Consider the following 27926-nt stretch of genomic DNA (forward strand, 5'->3'; position numbering starts at 1 on the left):
AAAAAAGTGTTCGCATAACCCGGGGAAATAAATTCCGCCCTGGCGCGGCGCCCGTTTTTATACCGACCATTCGCGCGTTTTATACGACGACGTATCACCTCCTATCATCCAAGATCTAGAATATCAATGGGTTGGCGAGAGACTTCGGTCGGAATACTTTCAGATAGAGTTTATTATCAAGATCGTCGCGTTCAACATTTTACTCGCTTTGCGCTTTGCATCTCACAGGTGCGGAAGATCTTAGCGGGCACCGTTTCGCTTTCCATTCTCTTCTTTATTGTTATACCGACAACGAGCGGCTATCGAGCCGACTTTCATCTTTGTTGCTCGGATTAAATCTTGTATAATGCGGATGTTACGAACAATGACAGATGGAAATGGACAACTTGACGTATTCTATTAAAAGCTTAAAGTTCTTTTAATCCTAATTCTTTTACCTTTCAAATACCGATCATTGAATTTGAATAAATTTATTAAGGCATTTACATTTAATATGCAAAAATTATCTTTATGGTAATGTATCCTTAATAAAAAAACCTATCGTGTAATATAATTTTATATTTAAACTCCCATCCCTTCCCTTTGTCTCCTCGAAAACTCTTCGTTAGCGTATACTGTGAATTTCACTTAAAATGCAATATACAAAAATATGTTTCCATAGAAACTAGGTCTGTTAGTTGTAGTGACAGTGGTAGGTAGCGCTAGTTAACATAAGATATCACTATGTTGCATGTTTTTAATGAACTAAAACTAGAACTAACACTATCACTAGAACTAACTCAAGACCTAGAACTAGAATCATTCGGGTTTAGCCGTCTTGAGAGACGTGTGGCTAAACCCGAATGTTTCTGGTTCTCTGTCTAGTATTAGTTATAGTTTTACAGTAGCACTATCACTGGAACTAACACAAAACCTAGAACTTGAATCATTCGGGTTTAGCCGTCATGAGAGTGCGGCTAAATCCAAATGTTTTTAGTTCTCGGTCTAGTGTTAGTTCTAGTATTGCACTGGCACTATCACTAGAACTAACACAAGACCTAGAACTTGAATCATTCGGGTTTAGCCGTCTTGAGAGACGTGTGGCTAAATCCGAATGTTTCTGGTTCTCGGTCTAGTATTAGTTATAGTTTTACACCATCACTGGAACTAACACAAGACCTAGAACTAGAATCATTCAGGTTTAGCCGTCTTGAAAGACGTGTGGCTAAATCCGAATGTTTCTAGTTCTCGATCTAGTGTTAGTTCTAGTATTGCACTAGCATTATCACTAGAACTAACACAAGACCTAAAACTAGAATCATTCGGGTTTAGCCGTCTTGAGAGACGTGCGGCTAAATCCGAATGTTTCTAGTTCTCGGTCTAGTGTTAGTTCTAGTACTGCACGGGCACTATTACTAGAACTAACATTAGAACTAGAACCTAGAATCTAGATTCTAGTTCTAGGTCTTGCAAAACTACCCAAAGCCTGTACTATTAAGCTATGTTGCATTTTATGTAGAAAAGTGCAAGTGCATAGTAGTTCCGTAACTATGATTACTGCATTCATATATTGCGAGTTATATGAAATTCCCGGTATATAACTTTATATAACAAGACTAATATATATTTAGCAACAACTAGTAAAAACAAATTTCTCAGTAAATTGATTAGAATCAATTTAAGTTGAACATTTAATTTATACTTAACGGGTGGTCCAATCAAGTCACAAATGACACTGTTAGATATGTTTGTCGATACGATACGACCTGTTCACTCTTGAAACCGGTACTTTTGAAACGCCATTAATTAAATACGTTCCATTAGTTCGATTCTGTCAACTATTCGTGATTGACACGTTATTCACCTTATAAATAATTAAATTTGTTTTCCATTTAGAAAGTATCATTCTATTCGTGGAACGTCAGGACGGTTACTATTTTCTTTGGTACGGTTTTCAAGTTCTAAAAGCAATTTGCGTAAAATTTCAATGCTATATAAAATCAAACGGCGACATCTATGGGGATGTACGGTTTAGGTTAACGGTTTTGCAAGTGCTTGGGCAGTGAAAGCCGATGAACTGTAACGATATCGTAAAGTATTTCCACCTGGTCATGGACCGTGCCGCGTATATTTCCGCGTTTTTTCTTGTTTTGCGTTTATTGAGCAAACGCGTCACGTTCTCGATGGTATTTATCGCTGCGAAGTGTTCTCCGTTTTATTCCTATAATAAATACTTAGCGGGGACAGTTTGTGAGAATATATGGGCTAATTTAAATATTTTTATATAACTATAGAAAAAAAATTGAATGGCTCTATTAACTTTCAAATCATCGATATAAGAATGTCTTATTGGATTCTTTAACGGATAATATTTCCTTTTCAATAAGTTAAAACGATCTCCGGGTGAGCCATAGAAATTCCTAAAAAGCTATTAACCGAATAAAAAAGATGATTTATGTCCCACCAAATCGAATTGGGTCCTTAATATGTTTTGGCCAATTTCACACTATTTATAAAATCCCATTTCAACCAACCAATATGTTCCAACCAAGAACGTTCCATTCGATCCCCATCATCCCCGAGATGGCCAGATAAAGTAATAAAGTCACCAATAAATGTTCCGTCGAGCACGATGACTCTTCGGGATGTTTGTCTTCTCCAGCTCATACCGGCAGCTCGGGCAGCTTTCTCCGGGCATTATTAACAACCGGAACAAAAGGGCTCCATTGTAGTGCTTGCATAACGGCTTCGACGTATTATCGCGCACCTGATTAATACTGTCTCAGACTGTATGTATGTATGTACTTACAAATTCGAGAACAAAAGAGAAGGTACTTAATGAAATATATATTACATTTTAAGAATAATTGAATCGGAGCATGCAGAAAGGGCACATGTCAATATTTGGATGAATTGACATTTAACGTAAAATGTGTTTTCTAATGACAGCCGCATCGGATTATGCATAAACGGCTCATGTCCGCATCCTATATGTGTTAGAATTATCGGGTATTGCTACTAAACGTTATGCATAAACGGCACATGTCAGTGACATGTTCCCTTTATGCATAACCTCTACATCTATTTCTTAGTTTGTTGTTGATACCATCGCAACTAACACGTGTAGACCCAAAATGGTGGACAATAGTGAAATGCGCGGCAAAAAATGTAAAAGTGATCCTACTAAATACGACCGTCATATTAGAAAAAAAGCAAGGGTAGAAGGGACGTGTTATACAAGTTCCAAAGGTAAAAATATTCCTGCAAAGCAAGTAGGAGGCCCCCCTTGCAGGTAAGTTGTATAAAGGATTCTTTTATAACAGAAAATCTAACCTTATATTATTTTAGTTGTAGGTTAAAATGCTATGAGAAGTTTAGTGAAGATGATAAGTTGCAAATTTTCCAACGATTCTATTCTCTTCACACAAAAGACGAACAAGACATCTTTCTCCAGGGTCTTATTCAGGTATTAAATATAAAGCAGAGACGGCCTCGGCAAGGTGAGAAACACAAACCAAAATCAGTTAGTTTCAAGTTTTATGTATTTAAAGGATCTGCTAAAACTGAAGTTTGTCTTAAAGCTTTCATGTCTTTACATGCAGTTACTCATAAGCGTGTTAGAAGAATCGAAAGTCTAGCTCAACAGGGCAAGTCACCTAGAGATTTACGTGGAAAACAACCAAGCGCAAATGCCTTTTCTGAAGAAGTCAGAGAATTAGTGCGAGACCACATTCAGTCTTTCCCTGTAAAACTAAGCCACTACTCTGGAACAGACAGGAAATATTTGGATAGGGATTTAACCATTTCTACTATGCATAAGCTTTTTCAACAAAAACACCCAAATGTCGTGTTGAGTTTCTCTTTTTATAGAAGTTATTTTCGTGAAAATTTCAACTTTTCCTTCGGTAGACCCCAGGTTGATGTGTGTTCGACTTGCGAACTGCTAAACAATAAAATAAAAAACAAGAACCTAAATGATACTGCTAAGCGGACAGCAGTAGCTGAATTGATGGTCCACAAGCGACGAAGTAAGAAATTTTACTCAAAAGTAAAAAGTGAAACCGAGAATTGTGCAGATTCAGAAAATGTCTTGGCTTTGGCATTTGATTATATGCAAAATATTCAGTTGCCAAAGTCACCAGTTGGCGAAATTTTTTACTACCAACAGTTGACAGTATCGGTTTTTTGCATACATAATTTGAAGACCAACCAAGCTAGGATGTATATATACCATGAGGGACAGGCCAAAAAAACAGCAAATGAGATTTGTACATTTCTTACGGATTACCTAAAGGAATTCAAGAAATATCACAAGGAATTACATCTATTTAGTGATAACTGCTGGGGCCAAAATAAAAACCATACTGTTATTCGAATGCTCCTGTCGCTAACAGATTGTAGTCTATTTGAAAAGATAATTCATTACTATCCTGTTAGGGGACATTCCTTTCTTCCCTGCGACAGAGACTTTGCTCTGGTGAAAAAGAATTTAAGAAAATATGACAGAATATCTACGGTTCATCAAATCACCGAACTTATTGTTAGCAGTAGTACTAAAAAGTATGATAAATTTTCCGTTAAAGAAGTAGACACTACAGATATAGTGGATTTTGCAAAATGGTGGCCAAAATTTTATAAAAAAACTTGTATTTCTGAACAATCAAAAAGACTATCACGCAATGAACGAGTTAACTTTAATATTAGCAAATTTTCATGTTTCAAATATAACTGTGAATTGAAAGGTCAGGTTCAAACTTATGACTTTATTGATGGTTTGGTAACACATACATTTAATTTGTCGCGATCTGGGCTAAACATTGTGGGTTCTGGTCCATCCTTACCGTCTACCAAAGCGTACCCTAGTGGCAAAGTCCCTATAAAAGCCACGAAAATGGAGCATATCAGGAAATGTACTGCTTTTGTTGAAGAGGAACACAAGGATTTTTTCGACACTATTCTCCAATGGCCTACAACCAATTGTCAAGACCAAGAAGGCGACGAGTGAAAACTTGAAACATGTTCTTTTTTCTTTTAGTTATAAATAAAATGACGTTCGAATTATTTAATTTGTTTTTATTTCACATAAAGGGCACATGTCACTTTATTAAAAATGCCTTATGCAATTTAAAAATACATTTATACAGCTAATTATTTCGTTATAATGTTGGTAGATACCTATTGCAAGAAATCACGTAGGTTAAAATTACGAATTAAAGCTTGTTAACTTAAAAAACAGTTTTTTTGATTTCTCAAAAAAATGTATTTTTTGACATATGCCCTTTCTGCATACTTCGATTCAATTACAATTTAACACTTAGTCAAAATTTTTTTTGTCTAAAAAGCTGCTTTCACATCATCCTTTTTTTTAATTTTACCGTTCGCCAGACTTCGTCACGGCTATATTGTGTAAACTGACAATAGCAACAGCAGCTTCAGCATCGTTGGCGGAGAAGAACTGCGCCCTAAATTACAATACGTCCGATGATGACCATTGCCGGCGCAATATGCTCTGGATTTTTTGCACTCTTGGTACCGTAATGGGTTCCACGGTCGTGCAGATTGGCGGTGGCGATACAACAGAGAGGGTCTCCGAGCTTCCCGAACCGTAAGCCGTCAATGTGGCCTACTTTCCGACAATGGGGCGAAGTACGACGAAATAAAAGAATCGACCGACGCGATGGGGCCCCGTTATGGGAGGCGGGGATAGGCAATTGGAAAGATGAAGCGAAAGAGGGGCGATTAAAAATATATATAGTAGTGTCGGGGGTATTGTCCGAGGCGCGGAATTCTTCGAACCGGTGGCTTTGCTCAGGCGAGGAAAAGCTCTTTTATTAATAAACTGGTGGAAGATTGCGTCCTACTTTTTTTGGGCTATATATGGATGATAGATGTTAAACTTGAACAACTTCAAAGAACTAACTTGTTATACATATCTTACGCATTTAAGAAAAATAAATGTACGTATCTGCTTTCGTCGTGGTGCCTTTGGAACGGTAAAATGAATCCCGAGGCAAGGACTGTCTTTAGTTCGACACAGCGTGCATTTCTCACTAATTAGCAGACATGTTTTTTATCCAGGCTTTATTTTACGTAAACAAGGAAGTGTATCACAACAAGAGAGTTCCGAAGACCCAGCAGGACAGAATTCCTTTTATAGTTCCCTTAGCTCCCCCGCAATTTCAAGAGGTCGGGTCCTTTGTGGCCGTTTCATATAAATGTTTTGGTCTCTCGAAATTTATAAGCGCACCTCTTCGCCGTGCACGAAGAACAATGCCGAGAGGTGCATTAACGTAAATAAGATAGGAAGGCGACTGTGCAATGTCAACTCGGTAATGGTAAAATGGGCGCGATGTCCTTGATTAATGGAAATTTGTATAGTTATTATGTCGTGCTGTTACAAAGCTGATATAAATAACGATTTGATTATATCGCTTATTGGCGGCACTCTAAAGCGAAATAAATGCGTTTATAATTGCCATTCAACGGAAATTTATACTGGCCGAGTATGTTATTAAAAGTTTCACTTTTGTTATCTTTCAATTTAAAATTTCAATAATTTTTCGTTCTAAATAAATTTATCGATCTATAAATATATCTATTTAAGTTATAATAACAAGTTTCAATTGTGATTCATTTCCAAATGTAACTATATATCTATAAGTGATTAGAAAGTCGCCAGTTTTTAATCTTGATTTCTGGTTAAATATGGATTAGGTTGAGATTATTTATGATAATATAATAATCTTAGATGTTTTGATCATTTGTTATCAAAAAAATAATCTATCCATATAAACACTTATTCGTTTAAATCAAAACATATTTCACAATTACCTATTTCTTAATGACGTTTTCGATGATATCAGAGATTTGCAACTATTACAAATGAGTAAACGTTCGGTGAGTAAATTCTCTATTCACCTTCGTAATTTGCATTGCGCCCGGGGTATACACACATATGGCCTAACGGCTACCATAAATAAATTCGAACGTGGACAGCAGCCAGTAGCCGAACTATTAGTTAACTGTCACCTATTATATTTCACGGGACCCGAATCGATTTACACCATGCGCCGCGTGAATTATTGTACATTGCGAAACGTAAGCAAGATATACTGCGATCGTATTACGTGCACGCTTGATTTGCACGTACCGTATACTTGTTACAACGTGTTGATGCTGTTTGCGTATCAAAGAGACTCTGCTCCGGATCATGGATCTTGTTCTCCGAGTATCAAATGCTGTTCGGCGCGTGTAGCTCGTTCTCAAGATGTAACTAAGGAATTAGGTCAAGCATAAACAATTTTAAATAATTTTCAATATGTATTTCACAGTCATAAAATAAATTAAATATTTATTCAAAAACGAACGTCTCGAAACAAGGAAATTTTCACAGCTCTTTAGCATTCAATGAGCTTTCCCTCGTCTATTTTCCACTCGTCACCTCTTATCTTTCCTCGGCGGAGCGCACAAAGAACACAGATTCAACACGTCGCACTCGCAATTTCACCAGAGGTGGTAGGTGGCGGTAGCAGCAGTCTTCGTAGCGAGCACCCGAAATTACATAACACTTTCATTACCCGCCTCTTGGACACACTGGGAAAACGAACGCCGCCCGCAAACACTCCAGATGAGTGGCTGTTCCGTGGCGACGGGAAAGTGGGCACTTTTCCGGAGAGAAAGGGCGCCGCGCCGAAGAGGGTCGTTTTTTAAATATGAAAGGAGTGGGAATTGATATTAAAGTGGTCGATGTTAGACGTGTTATCTTTTCTCGGCTACTCTTCGACGATAGTGAGGCAGACTGGTTGGGTGTAAACTGTTTTATGTCAACGAAGGGTGTTGAAAAATCTTGAAAATTTATCGACAAAATTTAAGTGAAATTGAGATTTTTAATTTATTTTGACGTAAGTTTTATATTTCGTGGTTTGATTTATGAAGAAATCAATTCGTCATGACAAAGGGGTTTCTTTTTTCATTGTATATATAGAAAGAAAAAAATAAGTATTTCCGAACATGCGTCATTAACTATTGAAGAACCGCTACAGAATGGAATCGATAAATCTGACATCCTAAAGCCCTGTGCAACTAAAGTAAGGGAGATAGATGCGTAAAGTCCTGCATTTTCTCCCCCTTATTTTTCTAAATGACTTTCTTGGGTACGATTTTGTGAGGGTGTATTCCAAAACGAAACTTTTTTTGGTGATGAATAAAGTCGAGGGTGCATTTATGGGAATGTTTTCCATAAAATATATTTACCAAGTGACAAACAAAGCTATTAAATTACATTGATTCAAAATATTCTAATAATCTAAAGTTGCTTAAAGTAGCCACCTAATTTATTTATGTATGTATGAACCTTAACTAAAGTTACGTTCCATAAAGTGTCTATCAACACTCTATATCACTCCCACGAAGACGTGTGCTTCCTGAACTTTAATGGTGTTTATGTAAATCTACTTGGGGGATGTAAATCAAGAAAATCGCCTCGACCTGTTTAAAATTACTTCCTCTCTAAAAGAAGCGAAAACGTTGGCGCACCTACCGTGTCCTGAAAGTTTTGCTTATCAGGCGATTTTACGGTAGAGGCAATCTAGTGCAACGAGATTTTCATATAAATTGTCTTCCATTCGATTAGACTGAAATCGTATCGTTAGCGTATATTACTGATGATAACCGTTAAAATTGAGGTGATGATAAAAATATTTCATTTGAGTCTGTAATTATTAACGGTGTTTATAAATTTTATGACACCAATGCGCTGTAAAATTTGTTGCTATCGGCATTTTATACCAGTTTTATTCATTACATCCCATAATATCAATTCATACAATTTACATAATTACACAAGTTAGAACATATTCTGACATGTATGATACCTTTGATGATTATTAATAACATATTCTTAAATCAGCTTACAATGTCAGCTAATGAAACGATTTTAGTTAACCTCAAACATTCCTTTATAACCTGAAAATATTTCATGTCTAAATTCCTAACCGTTTTGGATAAAACTGTTTTTTATTATTAACAACATTTTCAACAAACAGCAAATTTCTTTATATACAACAATATTTTCAATCAAACCTGTTATCGGCAATTTTAAATAGAAATTCATATCTGTTATTTCAATCTTAATATAAAACCCGATAAAACGATTTTGATTTATTTTATTACCACCATTAAAATTGTCGAAACATTTTTTTTCAATAAAATCAATAAAATCCGTTTTTTATAATCTAGATAATTATTTGAATATGCATTTTACGATTTCAATGGCACGTTCGAAATAACAAGTATTCTCGAATCGAACCACTAATAGCGTCATAATAATTTTAAACATCTACAAATAAAAACGTCAGTGGTCCAATTAAAGACTTGAAAGTGGCCCGATTTCTTGGGCGCCCGAAGAGAACGACTGTTAGTTAAATGTCTGACGTTTAACGAGTCGTGGACCAACAGTTTAATCATAGCAATAGACTTAAATACTGTTATTCGCTTTATCAAACCGGTGGAGACACAAAATGAAACAAAAACTTAATAAGAAATTCCGAGTGAATTACCAAAAATGAAGAAAAAATTTTGTTTTCAAATATAAAGCTTCAATAGAACGAAACTAGCTGTTTACTGTTCATTAGAGGCGCCGCACTCCATCAGCAAACAACATTCCAATTTTCCGAAGGGCAAATATTTGCCGAAGAGGCGAAGTTCTCCAAGAGAGGCGGCGCTGGCGGGTTAGAAGCATTCGAAATCCTTTATTTCAGCGAAACCGAACGCTTCGAATTGAAGTTATGTGCTTGGGGTTCGATCTAAACTATCAGGGTCATCGTCCATTACCCAATCCTTTTAGTAGCATAGCGTCCAGAGGGCTTAACCTGACGCAACAAGTACATCGTTGCTTTTACGAGAGCGGACGCTCTGTTCATCAACAATCCTCCAACTTTCCTAGCAACAGCAACCACCCACCCAATGAAAAACAAAAGGAAAAGCAGAATCCGGAAGCTCGAACCTCGAGAATAAGCAGAAACACAAAATGTTCGCGTAAACATAGGTTCTCGTTTAAATGGGTTGTTATAACATGGTAATTGAGCTAGAAATGAATCAGTTTTGTTAAAAAATTATTAAAAATAAGGTACTTTTTAAGATTTAAAAAGTTTTGTGAAAAGGAGTTGTTTGAAAGCAAAATGAAATGCTTCTATTGTCATGTCTAGGTAATGGAGTGCCAAGAAAGAAGTTGCAATGGTAAAGTTTGAATCTATAGAATTCTAAAAATAAAGAAAAATGTAGTGAATCAATAACTTACATAAAATCTGGTAAAAAACACATCTTGTATAACATTTTTGCATAGTTAAATTAATAATACAAGAATAACACGATCGCCCCTCAGATCAATGAACCGTAAATTTTTATGGACGTTAATCGCTGCATGATATTGATTTATGTCGGTACACATCCACCTAAAACCGCAAATAGTCACTCTTTCGAGTGGTTGTTTGAAAAAAAGGAGCGTTAACTCGGCTCGTTATCAAGACTAAGAGTAATTGGTACAAGACTCAATTAAACAGAAAGGTGGCGCCCATTCGTATTACACAACACAACTCAGAAACGCCATATATATATTTTTTTAACGTTATTACATTAACAAGAACTTATTATTTCCTGTCTATACGTAACTTATCTTAATTTATTATTTTAACGATGTTGCTATTTGTTCTATTTAAAAAGTAATTACTAATAGGCGCTTGTTAAGAGGTAGAAAGTAATAACTTGGAATTTTAAATAATAAATTTAAATAAAATGCGAGTTCATTGTGATGTCAGCGTTTATCAATTAGGCCGCGTGGGCGGTCTCTTCTAAAAGTAACTTTATATACGCATCCGGTGGACAGGTTAACATATGCTCCCGGTGGTTTATAAATCTCGGTTATTAGACGAAAGGTGTGGTATAACTAAAAAAAAAATAAGCACGACCACAATGGACCAAGTCATCTTATTCAGAGTGGAAAGGAGGGGCGAGTTTCGACCCTTTTGGAAGTCACGAACCTAACCTTGATTAGAACGGTAGATGCTTATTTATAAGGATATACTAACATTGATGCTGCGCTCTACGTTGGAGGTCTAATTCATTTAACCGTACTGTGTGAAGTGGGAGATAGGATAGATGTGGTTTTAAGATACATAACTTTAGAATGCACAACTCTCATTTAAATTTCTAATGAATTTGTTAGCTAAAAGCTCAAATTGAAACGGGACACAAATGTTCAAGTCTTTATTAATCGAGTTGAACGCGCATTGCACAACCTTTCGCAATCATCTAGCATCATCGCAAACACTCTTCGTAATGATGATTGGAAAGCATCTGGTAGCTGTTGCGGAAGTGCGAACCGCCGTTCGACAATTCGATAATGGCACGGTCCAAAGTGTAAGACCCGGCGAAGAGGATCCGCCGACGTCCGGGAAATCGGCGACTTCCTTTGCTGCGTGTTCGTTTCCACGCCAATACAACAACGAAGGGCGGTCGGCTACGACAAACCGCTCCGCATACTGAACACGAAGAACCCGTCACCGCACCGTGGCGCTCAATTAACCGACAGCGACTGACTGGAGGACGAAAACGTGACAAGAATTTCTATACTGGGATACATCAGATGTAGCACGCAAATTTCTAAAATTGAAAATAAAATTAACTTAATACATACATTACAAAAAAAAATTAATGAAATATATTGTTGTCAAGAAGAAAATATAATGTTGGCAAGGATCTACAATGTATGTAGTCCAATTTCGTTCCTGATATTAAATTTACAAGGTATTCAATACTCTTATAAGAAAACATTTACTCTCACTTCGACAAGGTCGCCTGTGGGCGATTTAAAAAATTGAATTAAACGTAATGAAATTGTAATAACATAACCAAACAAAATAATAACTTAAATTAATCATATTTAAGGTAAGTTAAAAAATTAAAATTATAACTTAGCTAACCTTGTAGTTTACTGAAGTTCTCGGTTAAGGACTCTTGGACTCTTCAAAGGAATCGGAAACAATGATTCTTGATTGAATTGGAATAATTTTTCGGAATGGTATACTCATGGAATCCTTCTTTTATTCTTATTTAACTTATTAAAATGATAAGTTTTCTATTTTTGAGGTTATGTCACAATGGTGATTGGCAAGTAACCTAACTTTTGTTATGGTTTTTAAAATGATCGAGGACAAAAATTAGCATGAGCTCATCGTCACGTTCGAAATCATACTGGTCCTACCAGTTTCGTTTGTTTATTGCCCGTACGTTTTAAATAACGTTTTCTGATTGGTTAAATTCTTCAACTTGAAATTCGTAATTCAAATTTCTCCGGTATTGCCAACTTCGAAATATCAAATGTCACCAATTAAATTTTATCAAAAATTATTGAAATTTCTATTTTAACAATATTTTTGCATGAAAATGTTATAGTTTTATTGTTTTAACTTTATTTTGCTGATTTCGGAACATTTTCTTTTAGATTTCAACGTCCAGCTTCAAGAATATATTCAAATATTTAATCTACGGATTTTCGTCCAATTCTTCATCAAAATTCCCATATGATGGATGGTTTTCGTTCTTGATATGCTAAGATTATCGTGTTCAATAGTTTCAACCGGACAAACATGAATTACAATAAGAAATTAATAAAAAATGAAATTTGAGGTTATGTCACTGCCAAAATTCTACAAAATTACTTCGTATTGACTTTACATGGATTAAATACAATAAAAAACGTAAACGGTCAACAATACATAATGAATTCTAACATATTTACAACATGTTATTAATACAAAAACAAATTTCTATAATTATTATTCGTAGCCTTAGATTATGCAAAACTTCAAAAAATACTGAACGACTTGGTTATATTATTAATTATTACAGTATCTTACTAAAGATACAAGAGTTTAAGTTGTGAAGTACAAGTGAAAGCTGGAATTAATGAAAATGTTATGTTCAAATCAATCCTAAATATTGTTTAAAACTAGATTCGTGAAAAATTAGATTGAAATATTTTTGTTGGAAAATTTTACATATTCAAAACATGCATACTATAAAAAGCTGTTTGCTCGTCAAAGTCTCGCGGGTCAAAGTTTTCCATTAATATTCCAATTGGGAGATCCGGTAAGGCTCCCGGTAAAAGTCATGAATAAGAAATTTTCCCGGTCTGGGACACGTTAATATTTCAGGCGTTACCAAGTTAGTTCGACTCCAACCATCGTGACGGCGTCGCATTTTCCAGTTGCATAATACAAGCTCGTTTCCACCACGAGAGTGTAGCAAACTACCGCATTTCCAAAGTATCTTATAAAAAACTAGTGAATGCAGTAGACGAGTGGGCGTTTGCCCACAACATTTTTAACCATTTCCTGAAACGTTTACGATAAGAATTTTCAAAGAAATCTTTTTACTTTCAGATTAATTTTTTTATTCCCATACTTAAAGAACCGTAAAACAAGATCCAAACACATTTTAAAATCCAACTAACCATTAAATTTCATTTAGGAACTTTATAACTTGGCGCGAGAAGTTTCTTTTCGAGATGTTACAACGTAAAATTTAAAACTTGAATCTTGTAACGAAGTTTTGAGGCGTCGCGTCACGTCGCGCTCGAAAGGTGAGTGAAATCGCGGCTCTGTGTTTTGGCACGTTTCGCCGCCTGAATCTCATTAGGTTGCAAATTCGTCAAGAAGAGGCGCCTCCGTTGGCACGCGACTAATTGATGTGTCTAAATTTGACTGAGTGACGGCGAGGATGCGATGCTCTTTCTACTTAAGAACGAACGTTTCTCTCACTTTTCAAAAATAACCAACGACGAAAAATAAAGAGTTTCTCAAAGGAGGAACACTTCTCGTTGTTATTGTTACATTAATCACGAGTAGTGTAGAGTGAGATAATAATGTGGTGAGACATTAAACCATTTAGTAAATCAATGTATTTTCTCACATAAATATATCTAACCAACACGGAAGAATTGCTAAAAAAAATATTCGCGTGGAAATGAACAGTTGGAATTCACGGTGATATATTATTATTCATCGCCGAGTGCATTTTATTACATTTATACGGTGAAAACTACCGTGATCAACGCGTTTCACCTGCGCGAATAGATGGATGTGTGACGTTTGTTGAGAGTGGAATGTGGAGTATGCAAAAGAAAACCTATTCGTTACAGAGAACTGACAGACATTGATAAATATGCCTATTACCAATCGAAAATGTTTACAGTTTGAATTGGCGTAACATTCTAATTACGTCGTCAATTAAAACTCGAAGATGAGATTTATATTAGTTCATCTATCACGCTGCCATTTAGGGAAAATTCCGTTGAATATTGGCTTCGGCGTAACGAATCAATATTGTCACGTTTAAATTGTGAAGAACAAGTCGGCTGGAGTTAATGAAAAGAGAAGTGAATGGTGAAAGTCGGATCATTTTTTACTTGTTGGTCGCCTAATGCACTGTCAAATTTTAAGTGCTCTTTTCGGCGGAAGTTACACCCTTAAAAGGTTTCATAAAGTACAGAAATATACTGCGAAGTGTTAAAAATTAGGAGGATATAAAGTATATATCTTTTTAATAAAACATTTTAAATTCAATTAAGAAATTCGATTTCGCCTCAAAAGCAAGCGAGGTGTTAGATCTCTCCAAAGTTAACGATTTCGTGTTGTCATATCTTATCTAGCGCCTCGCTCGTAAACGACCTCAGCGGAGTGGGTGTAAATGTTTTTTTATAAGATTGTTAAATATCGTATCTTTACCAATAAGATTGATCTAAAATTGACGATTTCATCTTGATATATTAAATCCAGCGCCTTACGCGCAAGCGATTTAAGTAGGTGATTGAGTCGAATCATTAGTTGCATATCTTTCCAAAGATACAAGGGTTTAAATTATAAAGTACAAGTTAATTAGAGTTAATGAAAAAAGAATTGTGAAAGTCGTATCATTTTTTGCTTGTTATTCGCCTAATATACTGCGAAATTTTAAGTGGCGAAATTTACACCCTTAAAAGCTTTCGTAAAGTACAAAAATATACTGCGAAGTGTTAAAAAATTAGGGGGATATAAAGTACAAAAAAGAATCCATCTTTTTAATAAAACATTTTAAACCCAATTAAGAAATTCCCAAAAACGTCTTATGAAACACATAACTTTCAATAATCGGTTAATAATACACATTAACATTTAATTTAATCAACCTTAAAATTACTTTCACCTTAAAAAAAATCATTTCATAATCAACTAATTATAGGCGTTAACATTTTAAATGATATTGGTTTCTTATAACTTAATTTCTAAATATTCATTACGCTAAAGAAGACTTTTCTTGCGAATCGACTTGATTAAAGCAATAAACTCCGGTTATGGGTAAAGCCAATTTTCTTACTTCCTCGAGGGAAAACTTTCAAGCTCGCTTTTAGTAATTTCTTATTAAAATGATTTCATTTTATCTGTTAAATACGTAACATTAAGAAAAATAAACTGCAAAAGTATTCAAATTTGATATCATTTCAGTAGAGAGGTTAAATTACTATCTCATTTTATTATTGTTTTTTATTCGGAAAGTTTAATTACAAACGGTTCTCTCGCCTCCACGTTAATTTACCAAACGAATTTTTTCCGTCCACTTTTTTTATTTCACGAAAAAACTAGGTACGCTTTTAAAAGCTTTACCTCTATTCATTTTTAATGGTTTTCCGACGAGATAGTTCGCTCGAACGCGTCCGAGTAAATGTAAGTTCTAGACTATTTACTGCCACGATATATTTAATGCCATGCATTTTTACGTCCGGATAAGTATCGGCGAGTACTTCGTTCTAATAGTGTATCCAACGCGTATCTCAACCGAGTATCTGCATATATTACACCGAGAGAAAGAGTAAATCCGTTCGAACGTCCAATCGTAATAAAGACTTTATTGATAATCGTAAAAGGTATGAGTGGCACCCGTCCGAGATACCATTATGTTAATGATAGTAAGAAGACTAGAAACTAAATCAAGGTTAAATTATTACAAAAGTTTTTAAAGAGAACGTTAATTTGATTGACGTTTAAACTAATTGATCTTAATTAGAAACAACGGGCTTAACGAACTTTGTTGGGGTTGTTTAATTGAATTGTAATTTGTACAATGAAATTTAGTTATTCTTTTATACAAAAAAAGATAAACATTTTTTATATGTGTCTAAAACATAGAATACTTTATCAGTTCGCTTTTACTTACTCAATTACTTACATCACCTGACGTAAAGTTCGCAAAGGGGAATTAAAACGAACTTCCAATGTTCAAAGTTTAATCACCCACTTTATAGCTCGAGACCTTTGATACCTTTAAGAACATCAAACTCATTTCCGTTATTACAAAGTTGGAAATTTTTTGAATAGATAGTAGATTTGATTTTTCTCAAAAGTTTGCTGATTGTATTGACTTTAAAAGTGTTTCATTGAAAGTTTGGCAGTGGTGATAAATCTTCTAGTTCTTGGCTTGATGGACCCTGTGGAAGAATTTGGAGCATTTTGACTCCAAAAACTGGATAATGAAATCATAGAGCTATGAGGCATCTGATACAGGTAGCTAACATTGAATTATCATGGTTTCTTTAAAATCCAAAATCAAAATTCTTTATGATTTGTTTGAAAATCGACAAAAAGGCTTACAATATGCTGTTACGTTGCTCGGAATAAAACAATTACATCAAAACTATTTCGTTATTGACCCAATTATACAATATTTACATCAGTTCGTCCACTGTGCCATATTAACAGCGTGCACAGTGGACGTCGCGGACGTGATGGGAATACACGTAACAAAACTTGCAGAGCGTGCTTTCGAAGCTTCGCGTATAACACGGTGTGGACACAGGTGCCGTGTGTCACGGTAGAGCAAATAAATGCGTGCCCATGGTAATACAGTCCGATGGTACATGATTTGCATCTCGGTTTGCTCCGGTAGCAGGTGCTCTTCGCACGCCGATTATCTTCTGCGAATTTGCAGGAACTACTTTGCTTAACCAATTCTCCCTCGAAACTCTGTATTCTCTTGTCTCCATCTCGTTCTAGAAGTCGATTTGAAACACGAAGGCGTTACCACAAAATCATATCATTGTTTGATTTATTATGAAGATGAATTGAGTTTGGAAATGATTTTTGTGTAACAATAATAGTTTCTGACTTGTAATGTATGTAAATTTAATTTTCAGGTAAGTTCCAGACCATTTGATATTCATTTGCCGTTGCGGTGAGTAATAATTTGTAAGGAAATTAGGCAGTAAGGTTCGGCGACCAATTAAATTTGCACTTTATCTGTTCGAAACTTGAAAGTTAGAAGTTCGTAGACTACTCGGTTTTCATTCATGTAGATACGAATCGGATGCCCATTGAATTATAAACCAATCCGACCGACCTAATACTTTCCCTGTTACGAGCGGCGTTCAAAGTCCAGAACTTTATAGAAGATCTTTTTGTTTGGCGGACTTTGCGGAAATTGGAAGGCTGCTTACTTCACATCAAAGAGAACACATAATCTTGTTAATCTTGGATTAGACGATTTAGAGTTTAGATGTTTAAACGAATTATTGCGAATTAATAAATAGAGTAAATAATGGAATAATTAATTAATTAAATAAACAGAATTGAAGAGTTATTCTGTTTATTTACGGTCTAAATGAGCAATGAGGTAATAATCCAACTGTCCATTTTAGCCATTCATTTACGTCTCGTTATAATTTATATCTACACGATGGGAATTAAATTTTAATGTAATTAATACCTACCTCTAATTACCATCTGCTATACAAATCATTCATTTCCCAAGTTTATACGCAATTTATACGCGACGTAACTAAACCTTCATATAGCTAGTATTAAATTGTAATCTCATGTATAATCCGCACTGCGGCAAAATTACCTTCTTTTTTCCACAGTGCTCGGATTTTGTACTTAATCTCAGTGTTAACGAAGTTTTTAATCAACATAGTCTACAACTACGACTCCCAAATAACGAAAAAACATGTAATTGGCTTATAGAGGATTAAACTAAATTTTTAACCTTTCTTTGTTACCCCACCATATTTTTTCATAAATCAAATTTTACTCGCGTTCTAAAACTCAATATCGCACGATTAAAACGCAATCGACAGCCGTCTTAATATCTGCAATAAATCCTGAAAGTTATGGAAAACGAAATTCTCAGACGACGGCCTCCACGTCCTCGACTGTAAATTCCCTAAAATTAATTGAATCGTAAGTTTCCGCCGGCGGCGCACTTTTTAATCAAAATATCCATTCTGGGGCGAGCGTGCTACGACCCGATTCGTCCGGAAACGGTTCAGGGCTGCCCGGAATTGCTCCGGCTGTTTTACAACGATCCCAATTAAGTCAAGACGGTGGCACGAGAGCCCGTTAGAATGCGATCCTATTCCCAAAGCTTTTGCTCTGTGGAAACAAGGAGAAAACCGTTTTCGGCTACATAACATTCTCCCCTCATGGCAATAATGCTTATTTTATTATAGGATCACAACTAAACGGTTTAAATATTTTAAAAAGAGTTAAAAAAACAAAGTTATTGTTTTATTGAAGTATATGTTGTTCAAGTCGCTATTGTGTTTATTTCGATATCGACACATCGTGGTTACAAACAATAAATTGCTTCAGGATATGAGAAAAGTTAGGATGGGTCAGTTTGACCAGAACACACCTTTATAGGAAGCTTTTTATGTCGTAACATAGTGGTTCTTAAACTTTTTCTAGAAAAGATAAAAAGAAAATAGTATAGGTACAACTTCGTCTCATCAACTATATATTTTAAGCAACACGATTCGAACCTTTGCGAATTGCTAATAAATCTTCGTTTACCACAACCGAGAGTGTAACGTTTCAGATCCTCGGTAAAACGGTTTTATAGAGTCGTATTTCATAGGTATCGTAAAGATTCAAATTTATTATAAAAGTTAAAATAAATCAGAGGGTCGTGTCACGAAAGATATCGTAAAGTTTTCCCGCGGAACATTTCATTTCATGCATGGAGTGAATTTTATGAAAAGCATTCCCATTTTATTTTTCTATAAAAATAAATATGAGTACTAAAATGTTAACGGTTCATGTGAAAGTGGAAAATTCTGAAGTATTACTATTTCACTTTAAAAAGATTCGATTTTTTCGTTTGTTAACTTGTCAATTGCAGTTTGCGAGACAGTGTCGATGACAGTTTGGTAAATGGAAATTCGCTTGCGGTTGTCACATCTATAGCAGGTTTTCGAACGCCATATCGCGACGATGTGATTTGTCAAAGGACAATCCCCGGTAAAGAGAAATTAAATTAACCGTACCCGAAGCCGCCCTCTATACATGAGAGAGAACGAACCCTCTGCACTTTGTTTGAACGGGACTTGTCGAAACCCGAGGGTTATTGAACGCGTTTGTGTCACATAAACGAAGAGCTAGTTACTAACGAAAATTGTTTGCATTTTCGACTACGATATACAATATTAATTAGTATTCACCCTTTATGAAAAAATTGCCACAAAAATGCAATTTGTTTAGTGTGAAAATAGCCGTGAGCTTTTAGCTATATTACCTCCCATCATCAACGAACGTTTACGTTTTAACAATTCTATTACGGTAAATGAGTACACAAAGTGGTTCTTCCTAGTTATTTGTCGAGAAAGATAATACTCTCGCGATGTTATCTAAATAATATACTTATCCCATATACGTCTTAATGTGAACATTATGCGTCCTGAAGAAATTACGTCTTTACCATTTAAGGTGAAGGCACTCTTCCAAGCAAGCCGTTAAACCCAAACACAATTCAACAAGATTTAAATATTAAACTAACAAGAAAAATACTTCCATTGTTATTTTTTGTTTAATTTTATTTTAATTTTATATCGTCGTATTTCATTCGGACATTATGTAAGGTAATAACAGCAGTAAAAGGGCTCCAATTAACTTTTGACATCTTCATTTTACGACAACACACCACTTTCATAGGTGCGTGTATTCGGATCATAAAATAAAATCTTTGGGATGAGAATTAAAAAAAAAACAACAGCACCTAGGGTTTCATATGTTTTTAGACAACAAAAATTAATGGCCTATACAACCCACGCCTCTTCTTATATTTTTGTTTCCTTTTTCTCTCTGATTCGTATTTATGTGTGAATAGGGGACGGTTTATAAACGTGAAACAATGGGGCAAAAGGCGGGTGTTGGGTACCCATTTAAAGTTTGACATTGTTTGGTTGTAAAAGGGTTTTGAAACAACACACTATTAATTTAGTGATTTAATTGAGATATAATTTAATATTTTCTGTTTAAATTACTGAAACTATTTTAACATAACGTAATTCGTTCGGCTGAGCAATTCCAGTTCGCGGCAGGCACGCGGAAGTGGCCCTTACAAAGCTAATAGCCGAAATAATGGGATAACGCTTTAGTATAACGGAGGAATTTCGGGATTTCCGAGATCTCCGAAGCTTCTCTCTTTGAAATTTAATTTTCCTCTTGCTTCGTTGCACTTCATCCGTCGTCGTCTGATTCACACTCCATCAACTTCCTTAAACACTAACCTTGTTCGTTCGTTAGCTAAACGAACAGACGTTTACTAACACAAAAGAAAAACTTCTTTTTTGTTTTATTTTAACTTAATTAGAATTAATGTAAATAACGAAACGCGTTAAATATCGCAAGATGAAAGTAAAATTGGATATGGTTGTGCAATTCTCGATAGTGGACACGAATACCGAGCTCGCGCGCAGTTATCGATTATCCGGTGTACTTTATGTTTATGCGATTCCGCTATGAATAACGAATGAGGAATACAATTGCGTACAACGAGGGATTGTACAATGGAAATTCGATTCACGTGTGTATTTAGGACGAATCCTATAGAGGCCTACCTAACTCAATTCCTACAATTTGATTTTCACGGTAATTATGGTGCGAATTACATACATGTTGTCACCAACTCCATATGCTCATCAATTTAGATGAAATTAACATAATTACATTTCTGATTTATTGCTAATAATATATTAGTTTAATTTTTACGAGAAATTTAAATTTCTTAATAGATGAGATCGAACTAAAAACGGGTATTTCTTGTATAAGCATTTTTGCAAGTAGAATTGAAAGTTTTCTTCGATTCTCAATATCCGTTCGTCTGGTATCAGCTTTTATAAACAGACTAAAGTTTTCCACGCATTTGCATTTAACCGTCTAGTCGCATCGGAATTGTTTTTGATCTTCGCTAGTTCGCCATTCCCTTCACGTCTGCCGTATCTATAAACCGCATTTGGCTATGGCGGCGTATGGCAACAGACCTTCACCGTGCCAAATGCACGCTTGCACACAGAACCATCCACGTTCTGTGTGCAGCGCCTCGAGAATTCAATAAGACCTCGTATTCATCTCGTGCATATAGCCTTGATGTGTCTGCATTTGAATAATTTTGTTTGTATATAATACATCTCATCACCATTATTATTATTATAATAATAATAATATATATTATAATTCATGTCTAAAATCCCGTTAAATTTATTATGGGTTAAAGCAATAACTGTACTACCTTATTTGTTAAATGAAATAATTGAACGCCTACTAATATGGTAGCTGTTAGCTTTAAACTTCACTCAGATAATTAACAGAAACAAACGACCTATTAGTCGCAAATGATGGTATAAAGTTAGAGTACTTAGCTTATAGAGAGCGGGTTCCGATTCGATTAGTATGCGCATATTAATGGAAGGATATCGCTTTACTTTGACATGAGATGAGACAAGAAACCCACAGTAGAGCATTAACGATAAAAAGCGATTCTATACCTTTGTGTGGTAATTATTTCATTTCAAACATATCTTTTTATCAATTTTGTTCTCTTCTATATCATATTTTAACAAATATTTCATAACCTTTTAGCACTATAGGTACTTAAAGGATTATTTCGTGTAACATAATCGCATGCACATATTGATAGGGCTGTAGATCTCGTAGTCATGTATAGTCATGATGCTGTTGGTTCGGCATCATATGGAGTAGCCAGTAACAGCAGCAGCGTGAGCGTACAAGCAATTAAAAGCCGATGCCGATCTTAATGCGGGGCTGATATCGGATAAATCGGCGCCCGTTGCCCACCGTGCCGTGGCAGGATAACGGGGGAAACCCCCGAAAGGGGGGAACTCGACGTGCCCCCTAGTCGTGATTTCATTAGGCCCAACTGCGATCGGGCGGCGCCTCTCGTGCAGTGCAACATCCTCTTATCTGATCTCGTCGCAAGCGTGCACCTTTTAAATTGTTGTTGGTACGAGAACTACTATGTATATACGTACCAGAACTGAAATTATGCGTGCGTGCCTTGGAAATTATCCTTGGTAAACCGGGACTGGAATGGAGAATAAAGAAAAGATGTGTACGGAATGTATTAATTAATTAAAAAAATCGACATTGAAATAATATAATAACTGTATAAAACATACGTGTTCCAAGTTAATGCAATTGAGCAGTTGCATCAACAACAACTCCTAAAAACAATAATACCAACGTTATGACGGTAGCGCACGTTTCAGAAGCCCTCGACGCCAGTTTTAATTAAATTTCAGTTTGTCGGGTGCTTTCTTGCTGTTTCACTGCAGCGCTAAAGAGAAAACACTCGGACCTAAAATGCCAGCCGTTGGCCATTAAAATTATTAAAAAATACAATGTGCCTACTTTGTTCACGGTCGGAAGTCCAGCTTTAATTAAACACTGACAAACACCTTCGGGGGTGTTGGTTTTATGCGATTTCTAACATTGTTGCACTTTGAGTTTTGTAAATAACGGTTAAATTAAATCTAGTAATATGTAAATCTTGGAGAATGCTTTTTGTCATAATAAACTTTTCTTGCCATAATAAATCCTTTTAAAGATTTTACTACCAAGAACAAAGGGTTCATAATTTCCGGTTGTTTAATAAAAAAAGTTATCAACCTCTCTTCTAGATTTCCATTTGGCTTTTCGCAATTTTGGCACTCATCCCAACTGAACACTCAGACTATGACGGGGTTTTTAACCTTCTTTAACGAGGGATGATTCAGGCATCCTGTTAAATAATACAATTGCTTTCGATTTTCCCTCGACTTAGAAAAGAGAATGTTCAATTTTGGTTGACCGGTTTCAAAGAATGATCTGTTTTCTCTCCCCGTCAGCATAATGAATATTGGATCTGAAGTGTGCCTCGCGAATTAACGAAGGGGATGATATCGGCTCGATAGCGAAGTTATTTTTCACTCGTCCCTTTCACCCCGTATTTCAGATACTAAACTCAGCTATAAGTAATTTTCGCCAAATTTGTTTTCGTCGACCACTCCAATTTAAAAGTCGTTGCTTGGAAAACGCAATTACGAAGGCCAATTTGACTTCTGCTGTTCGCCCCCCACGTTTGGAATTTTAAGTTGTTTTTACGAACCGCAGTTGCAATAATGGTGGAGGAGCCGGAAGATTAAATGTTCTTGCAGTTTCTTTTAAGTATTTTATTATAGTCACAAACTAATTACTATATTATTTGAGAATGTTACAGCAAAAAGGTTTGAGAAACCCTTGGTCCAGACATTCTCCTCGAAAGTCTGGAAACTATTCTAGATCGTAGACTTTAGACCGGAACTTAGGAAACCGTATATCTTGGTGCAAACGTCGAAGTCCTTTGGGAAGATTGAAGGGCCGGATTCGGCGTGTTCCTTCAAATGATTCTCTCCGTATAAAGACGGAGAATATTCAGAGCTTCGTTTAGGTCTCCCTTCAACATAATACACTAGGAATAATAAACACAAGGAAAGCTTTCGCCTGTTCGCTGCGGGCTTTTATATTGATTTTTGCCCTTTGTGTCCGCACGACTGCATTACTACTGACGTTCGCTGATTATTAAAGCCATCAATTACACTTCGCCGAGTAAACGGCTGACGGGAGTATAGTGTACATTAAAACCAAAGTTTTGCCGCAATTGCAACTGCGGAGTTTGCGGAAATAATAACCGGTTCGCGAATAAGAAGGGTTGGATAATGTTAAAACGGAATATACTGAAATAGTTAAGTTGTCCCCGCGCGACGTTTATTACAGACATCAGGACTATAAAAATGTCGTATTGTTTAATATACGAACGCGTTCCGTTTATGGGTGTCTATACATCCTGTTGTGCTATATTATAAATTCTAACGGAGTTTATAACGGTGTCATAAATATGAATTTACTACAAGAATTTTATATTTACTACAAAAATTTCTTATAGAAAAGCCACCTCGTTCTGGTGTTAGTTTTAGTGTTAGTTCAATAAAAATATAATGGCCAGCAAAAATCGGTACATATCTGAGCTTATAATGCAAATGGATTAAAATGAAGTACAAGAAAAAAGTGTAACAATAGAAATACCACAAATATTTCATTCAATCAAAAAACGGGATCATAAATATTCACAAAAAAAAATCGTGTAACGACGGTATCCGCAATTACGGACCACAATTCCGTTATCCCCGCATATTTCATTCCGCGCCCCATCCATCAAAGTCTCCGTTCCCCCCTTCGTTTCGTAGAGGCACACGTGCAAGGAAATGACCAGCAACCCAGGGACACGCTGAATCTTTATGTCATAATTTCGTTCGTTCGGAATCATAAACGACAACGCTATAAGAAAGGATGAAACGATGCGCGCGCGAAATAACGATCGGAGTGTCACGTCTCGATAAGGACAAAAACGAAAGAAATTGAACCGATCTGTTCTCGAATCGTGGTGTAATTTGATCGTGTATAAAAGAGAAAAAAAAATTGGAAGAAACGAGCACCGATTAAGATCGGTCCATCAGATAGCTGGAAACTTTTTGTACTGTCACGATTTTCGCGATTTACCGCGCCATGTGGCTGCTTAAAAGGAAAGAGTTCGAAGAGCTTTAAGGACGTGCTTAAAATGGTTCAACCGTAAACGAATCAATTTGTAAACTTTTCGTCTATGAAGTACTACACTACAAACTTATTACATGATCGTTATAGAAAATTTACGGGATTTAATAGTTATTATGAAGGATGTTTGCGAACTATTTATTATGATCAAATATTCGTTTACCTTTGAGATAATTCAATCTTTCCGTTTATGATCGGAAAAACACTAGTCTAGACGTTTTCCACCGGGTTTTTCCGATGAGTAGCGTCTGTATCGGCACTTTAGAATGCACCGGTGGCGTGGGGCCTTCCCCAGTATCGACCGGCTAAGCTCCAAGCTCTTCTCGTCCCGAAAACGGCGCCCCCATGTATAATAATGGGGCCGAGATTGCTGCCACTACGGCCGCTAGATCGGCATCGAATGAATTAGGGTTTGGAATGGGAATAAAATGCGAAAAGAATGGTGAAGGGAATGTAAATTAGAGGCGCCGCGGTGTGCGTGGTGGGGTGGCATTGTTCGAAATATTCGAACGGAATTTTATTACTGGAAGACAATTATCGGGAGAAGAATGGTGGTAATGGAATCGCACTGGACGTCCAGATTATAATCGGTTATGATAATTGTTCTTTTGTGATGTGGTGCTTTAAGGGTCGTTATTTCAATTATTCATTTTACGTAATTACGTAGAGGTGAATGAAATTCTAAAGAAATTTTCTTTTTATGTACGTATTTATGGTTCATTAAAAAGTAGAAGTCACATTGAAGTAATTACTAAGGGTACCTATATATCGTGTTTTTAAAACGCTTTCAACGCGGAGTTGTTACAATTTAGAGTTATCTTATTACATAAAATAATTATGACTTTAAATTTACATACAAATCGTGAATGAAAAATAACAAATCTTTTAAAAATTCTTAACTTTTTAAGGAATTGAGTTAGAATTACAAAATTTTCATGAACTGTTTGACTTGAAAGTTTCGGATTTAGCTATGCGTCTTCAGACTAAAACTAGAACTATTATAATTATAATTTATTCACCTATATATAATAAATAAAGTTTGGTCACATAGGCCATTTAATCATTTCTTTTGAATGTGAACCAATAACGTTATGTAATATAAAACGATTATCGTCCTCGTTCGCACATTAAAAAAAATCAACCACAAACTGATACAGAGAGTAACCGACAACGTGACGATGGCGTCATTTGGTGCCTATTGTCTGCAAAAAACCATTAACACCATTTAATCGAGAACAATGCGTCGTTTAGTCGATCGGTTTGCAAGAGGTCGGTGCGCTTCACATATAGAGTAACGATGCTTTTGGACGCCGCTTCCGACCGTTATCTTTGTAATTCAGTTTCTATTAAACAATTGAACAACAATAAACGATCGTGTTTAGTAATTATCACGTCGTGGTCGAATGATGGACGTCTAAATTCCGGCGTCAGCATCGTTGGCGCTAACATAGCTTTAAGCCAACCTCCAACCTTCAGATAACCTATCAATTAATTGCAACCGGTCAACCGGATAAAGAGGATAATCAGGGTATTCTCTGTGGCGGCTCTTGTGTGCTTTGAAATAGATGCGCCGGTTAAAAACAATTAAAGAAGACATTTTAAATTTAAAGGTCTCTCTTGTGTAGATTCGTTAGCGCGCTATTTACGGAGTCTAAAAGTCGCCGGTTTAAGGGAATTAATTAACGTGTCGAATTTCTTACTTGTCCAAACACGCAAGCGCACCTTTCCTCCTCTTACCCGCGCATCCCCGTGGTAATGAGAAATCCGGCGAACTTTCGACTTTAATCCCGAACTTCAAAGTTCCCGATTCCACGGAGAAACGGCCTCTTTTTATTACCTCGAGTTTATCTCGCCGTGAGTAAACACTTCTCCTCAACGCGACAGCGACGACGGGAAATTTAAATTAGTTACGTGTCCGATTCGGAAGCCGAACCAAAAGGACTTTTCAAAAAAATTTAATCCCGTTATCCATACTTAAAGTGTTTTTCTCCAGTCAACACTCTTTATCTATTGACAGTTAATTACATCTTCGTAATAAGCTAAGAAGTTATGTGTCAATTAAACATATTTAGTACTTATATTAATATACATATAAATTGAGCATAAACACCGCAAATTTATTAGACTCGATATCATTTTTTAATACGGATTTCTTTTAAGCATGTGAACCAGATCTTTAATTGCTCTCGGCTTACAACGTTAAAACTTAATACTCTCCAAAGCGAGTGTGACGCAAAAGCTGCGCTCTTTCCCACCAAATTAAGCACTTAATAAATTGGCGATGAAGCTGATCCCAAGCATTACGTTACGGAATTATCCCTCCCTTATGGTAGATTTACTCGTAAAAAGCTATTTCTAAATAAGCATTTTAAATAAAATTTAAAAGAACATACTCAATTTCCGATACAACAACGATAATTTTTATTTTTCCGATATTATTTTGTTTTTCCGGTGTTACCGGAAGTGTTGATTTCGCGAAAATCGAAATACTAATATTGACACAATCATTAATCGAAAACTATGAATATGTTCTAAAAAAATATCATTTATGATATTACTGCTGCACATAAAGACAAAGAGGAATCAAATGTTACCATTTGGATTTAATGAATTTTGTCCAAAAATCAGAGTGAAGATACCTGACATAATGGTTTAACTTTTCAACCACTTAAGTATGCCAGCTCATCCATATTCAAACCAGATCCAACCTAAAAACAACAAACATAATTATCTACAAGGACTTGAATCCATCTAATTCACAACCAAAACTAACTCATCCACATCACAAAAGCTAAAACATGTTTCTGTATCAACTTTTATGTTAAACTTGCAATTTAAGGTTGTTACCGAATGTGTTAGCTGAACCACACAATATTTAGAAATTACCGCGTGGTTTTAATTTTTATTTTACTAAACCGCCGTGGAACTGTAAAAAACAATTTCAGAAATCACCTCTTACATAATCACTCTCATCTTATCCGTGTTATGAAGTGTAGT

General features: G+C 35.8%; 2 protein-coding genes and 1 long non-coding RNA gene across 3 annotated transcripts in view; 2 read left to right on the forward strand and 1 right to left on the reverse strand.

Annotated features, from left to right (window-relative positions):
• The window catches only part of LOC111428032 (ras-associated and pleckstrin homology domains-containing protein pico), a 96771-nt gene that overhangs the window by 18935 nt on the left and 49910 nt on the right, over nt 1–27926 (forward strand). The gene's annotated exons all lie outside the window — the stretch shown is intronic.
• On the forward strand, nt 2849–5274 carry LOC139430243 (uncharacterized). The gene is made up of 2 exons (XM_071196938.1): nt 2849–3271; nt 3328–5274. The coding sequence occupies exons 1-2, from the start codon at nt 3114–3116 to the stop codon at nt 4982–4984; spliced, it is 1815 nt and encodes a 604-aa protein (XP_071053039.1). The 5' UTR covers nt 2849–3113; the 3' UTR covers nt 4985–5274.
• On the reverse strand, nt 11171–12553 carry LOC139430275 (uncharacterized). Its single transcript, XR_011640735.1, has 2 exons — nt 11958–12553; nt 11171–11637 (listed from the first exon to the last, which is right to left on the reverse strand). It is a non-coding gene; the product is annotated as an uncharacterized lncRNA (long non-coding RNA).

This window comes from Onthophagus taurus, chromosome 6, assembly GCF_036711975.1.
Source record: "Onthophagus taurus isolate NC chromosome 6, IU_Otau_3.0, whole genome shotgun sequence".
NCBI classification, from domain to species: Eukaryota; Metazoa; Arthropoda; class Insecta; order Coleoptera; family Scarabaeidae; genus Onthophagus; species Onthophagus taurus.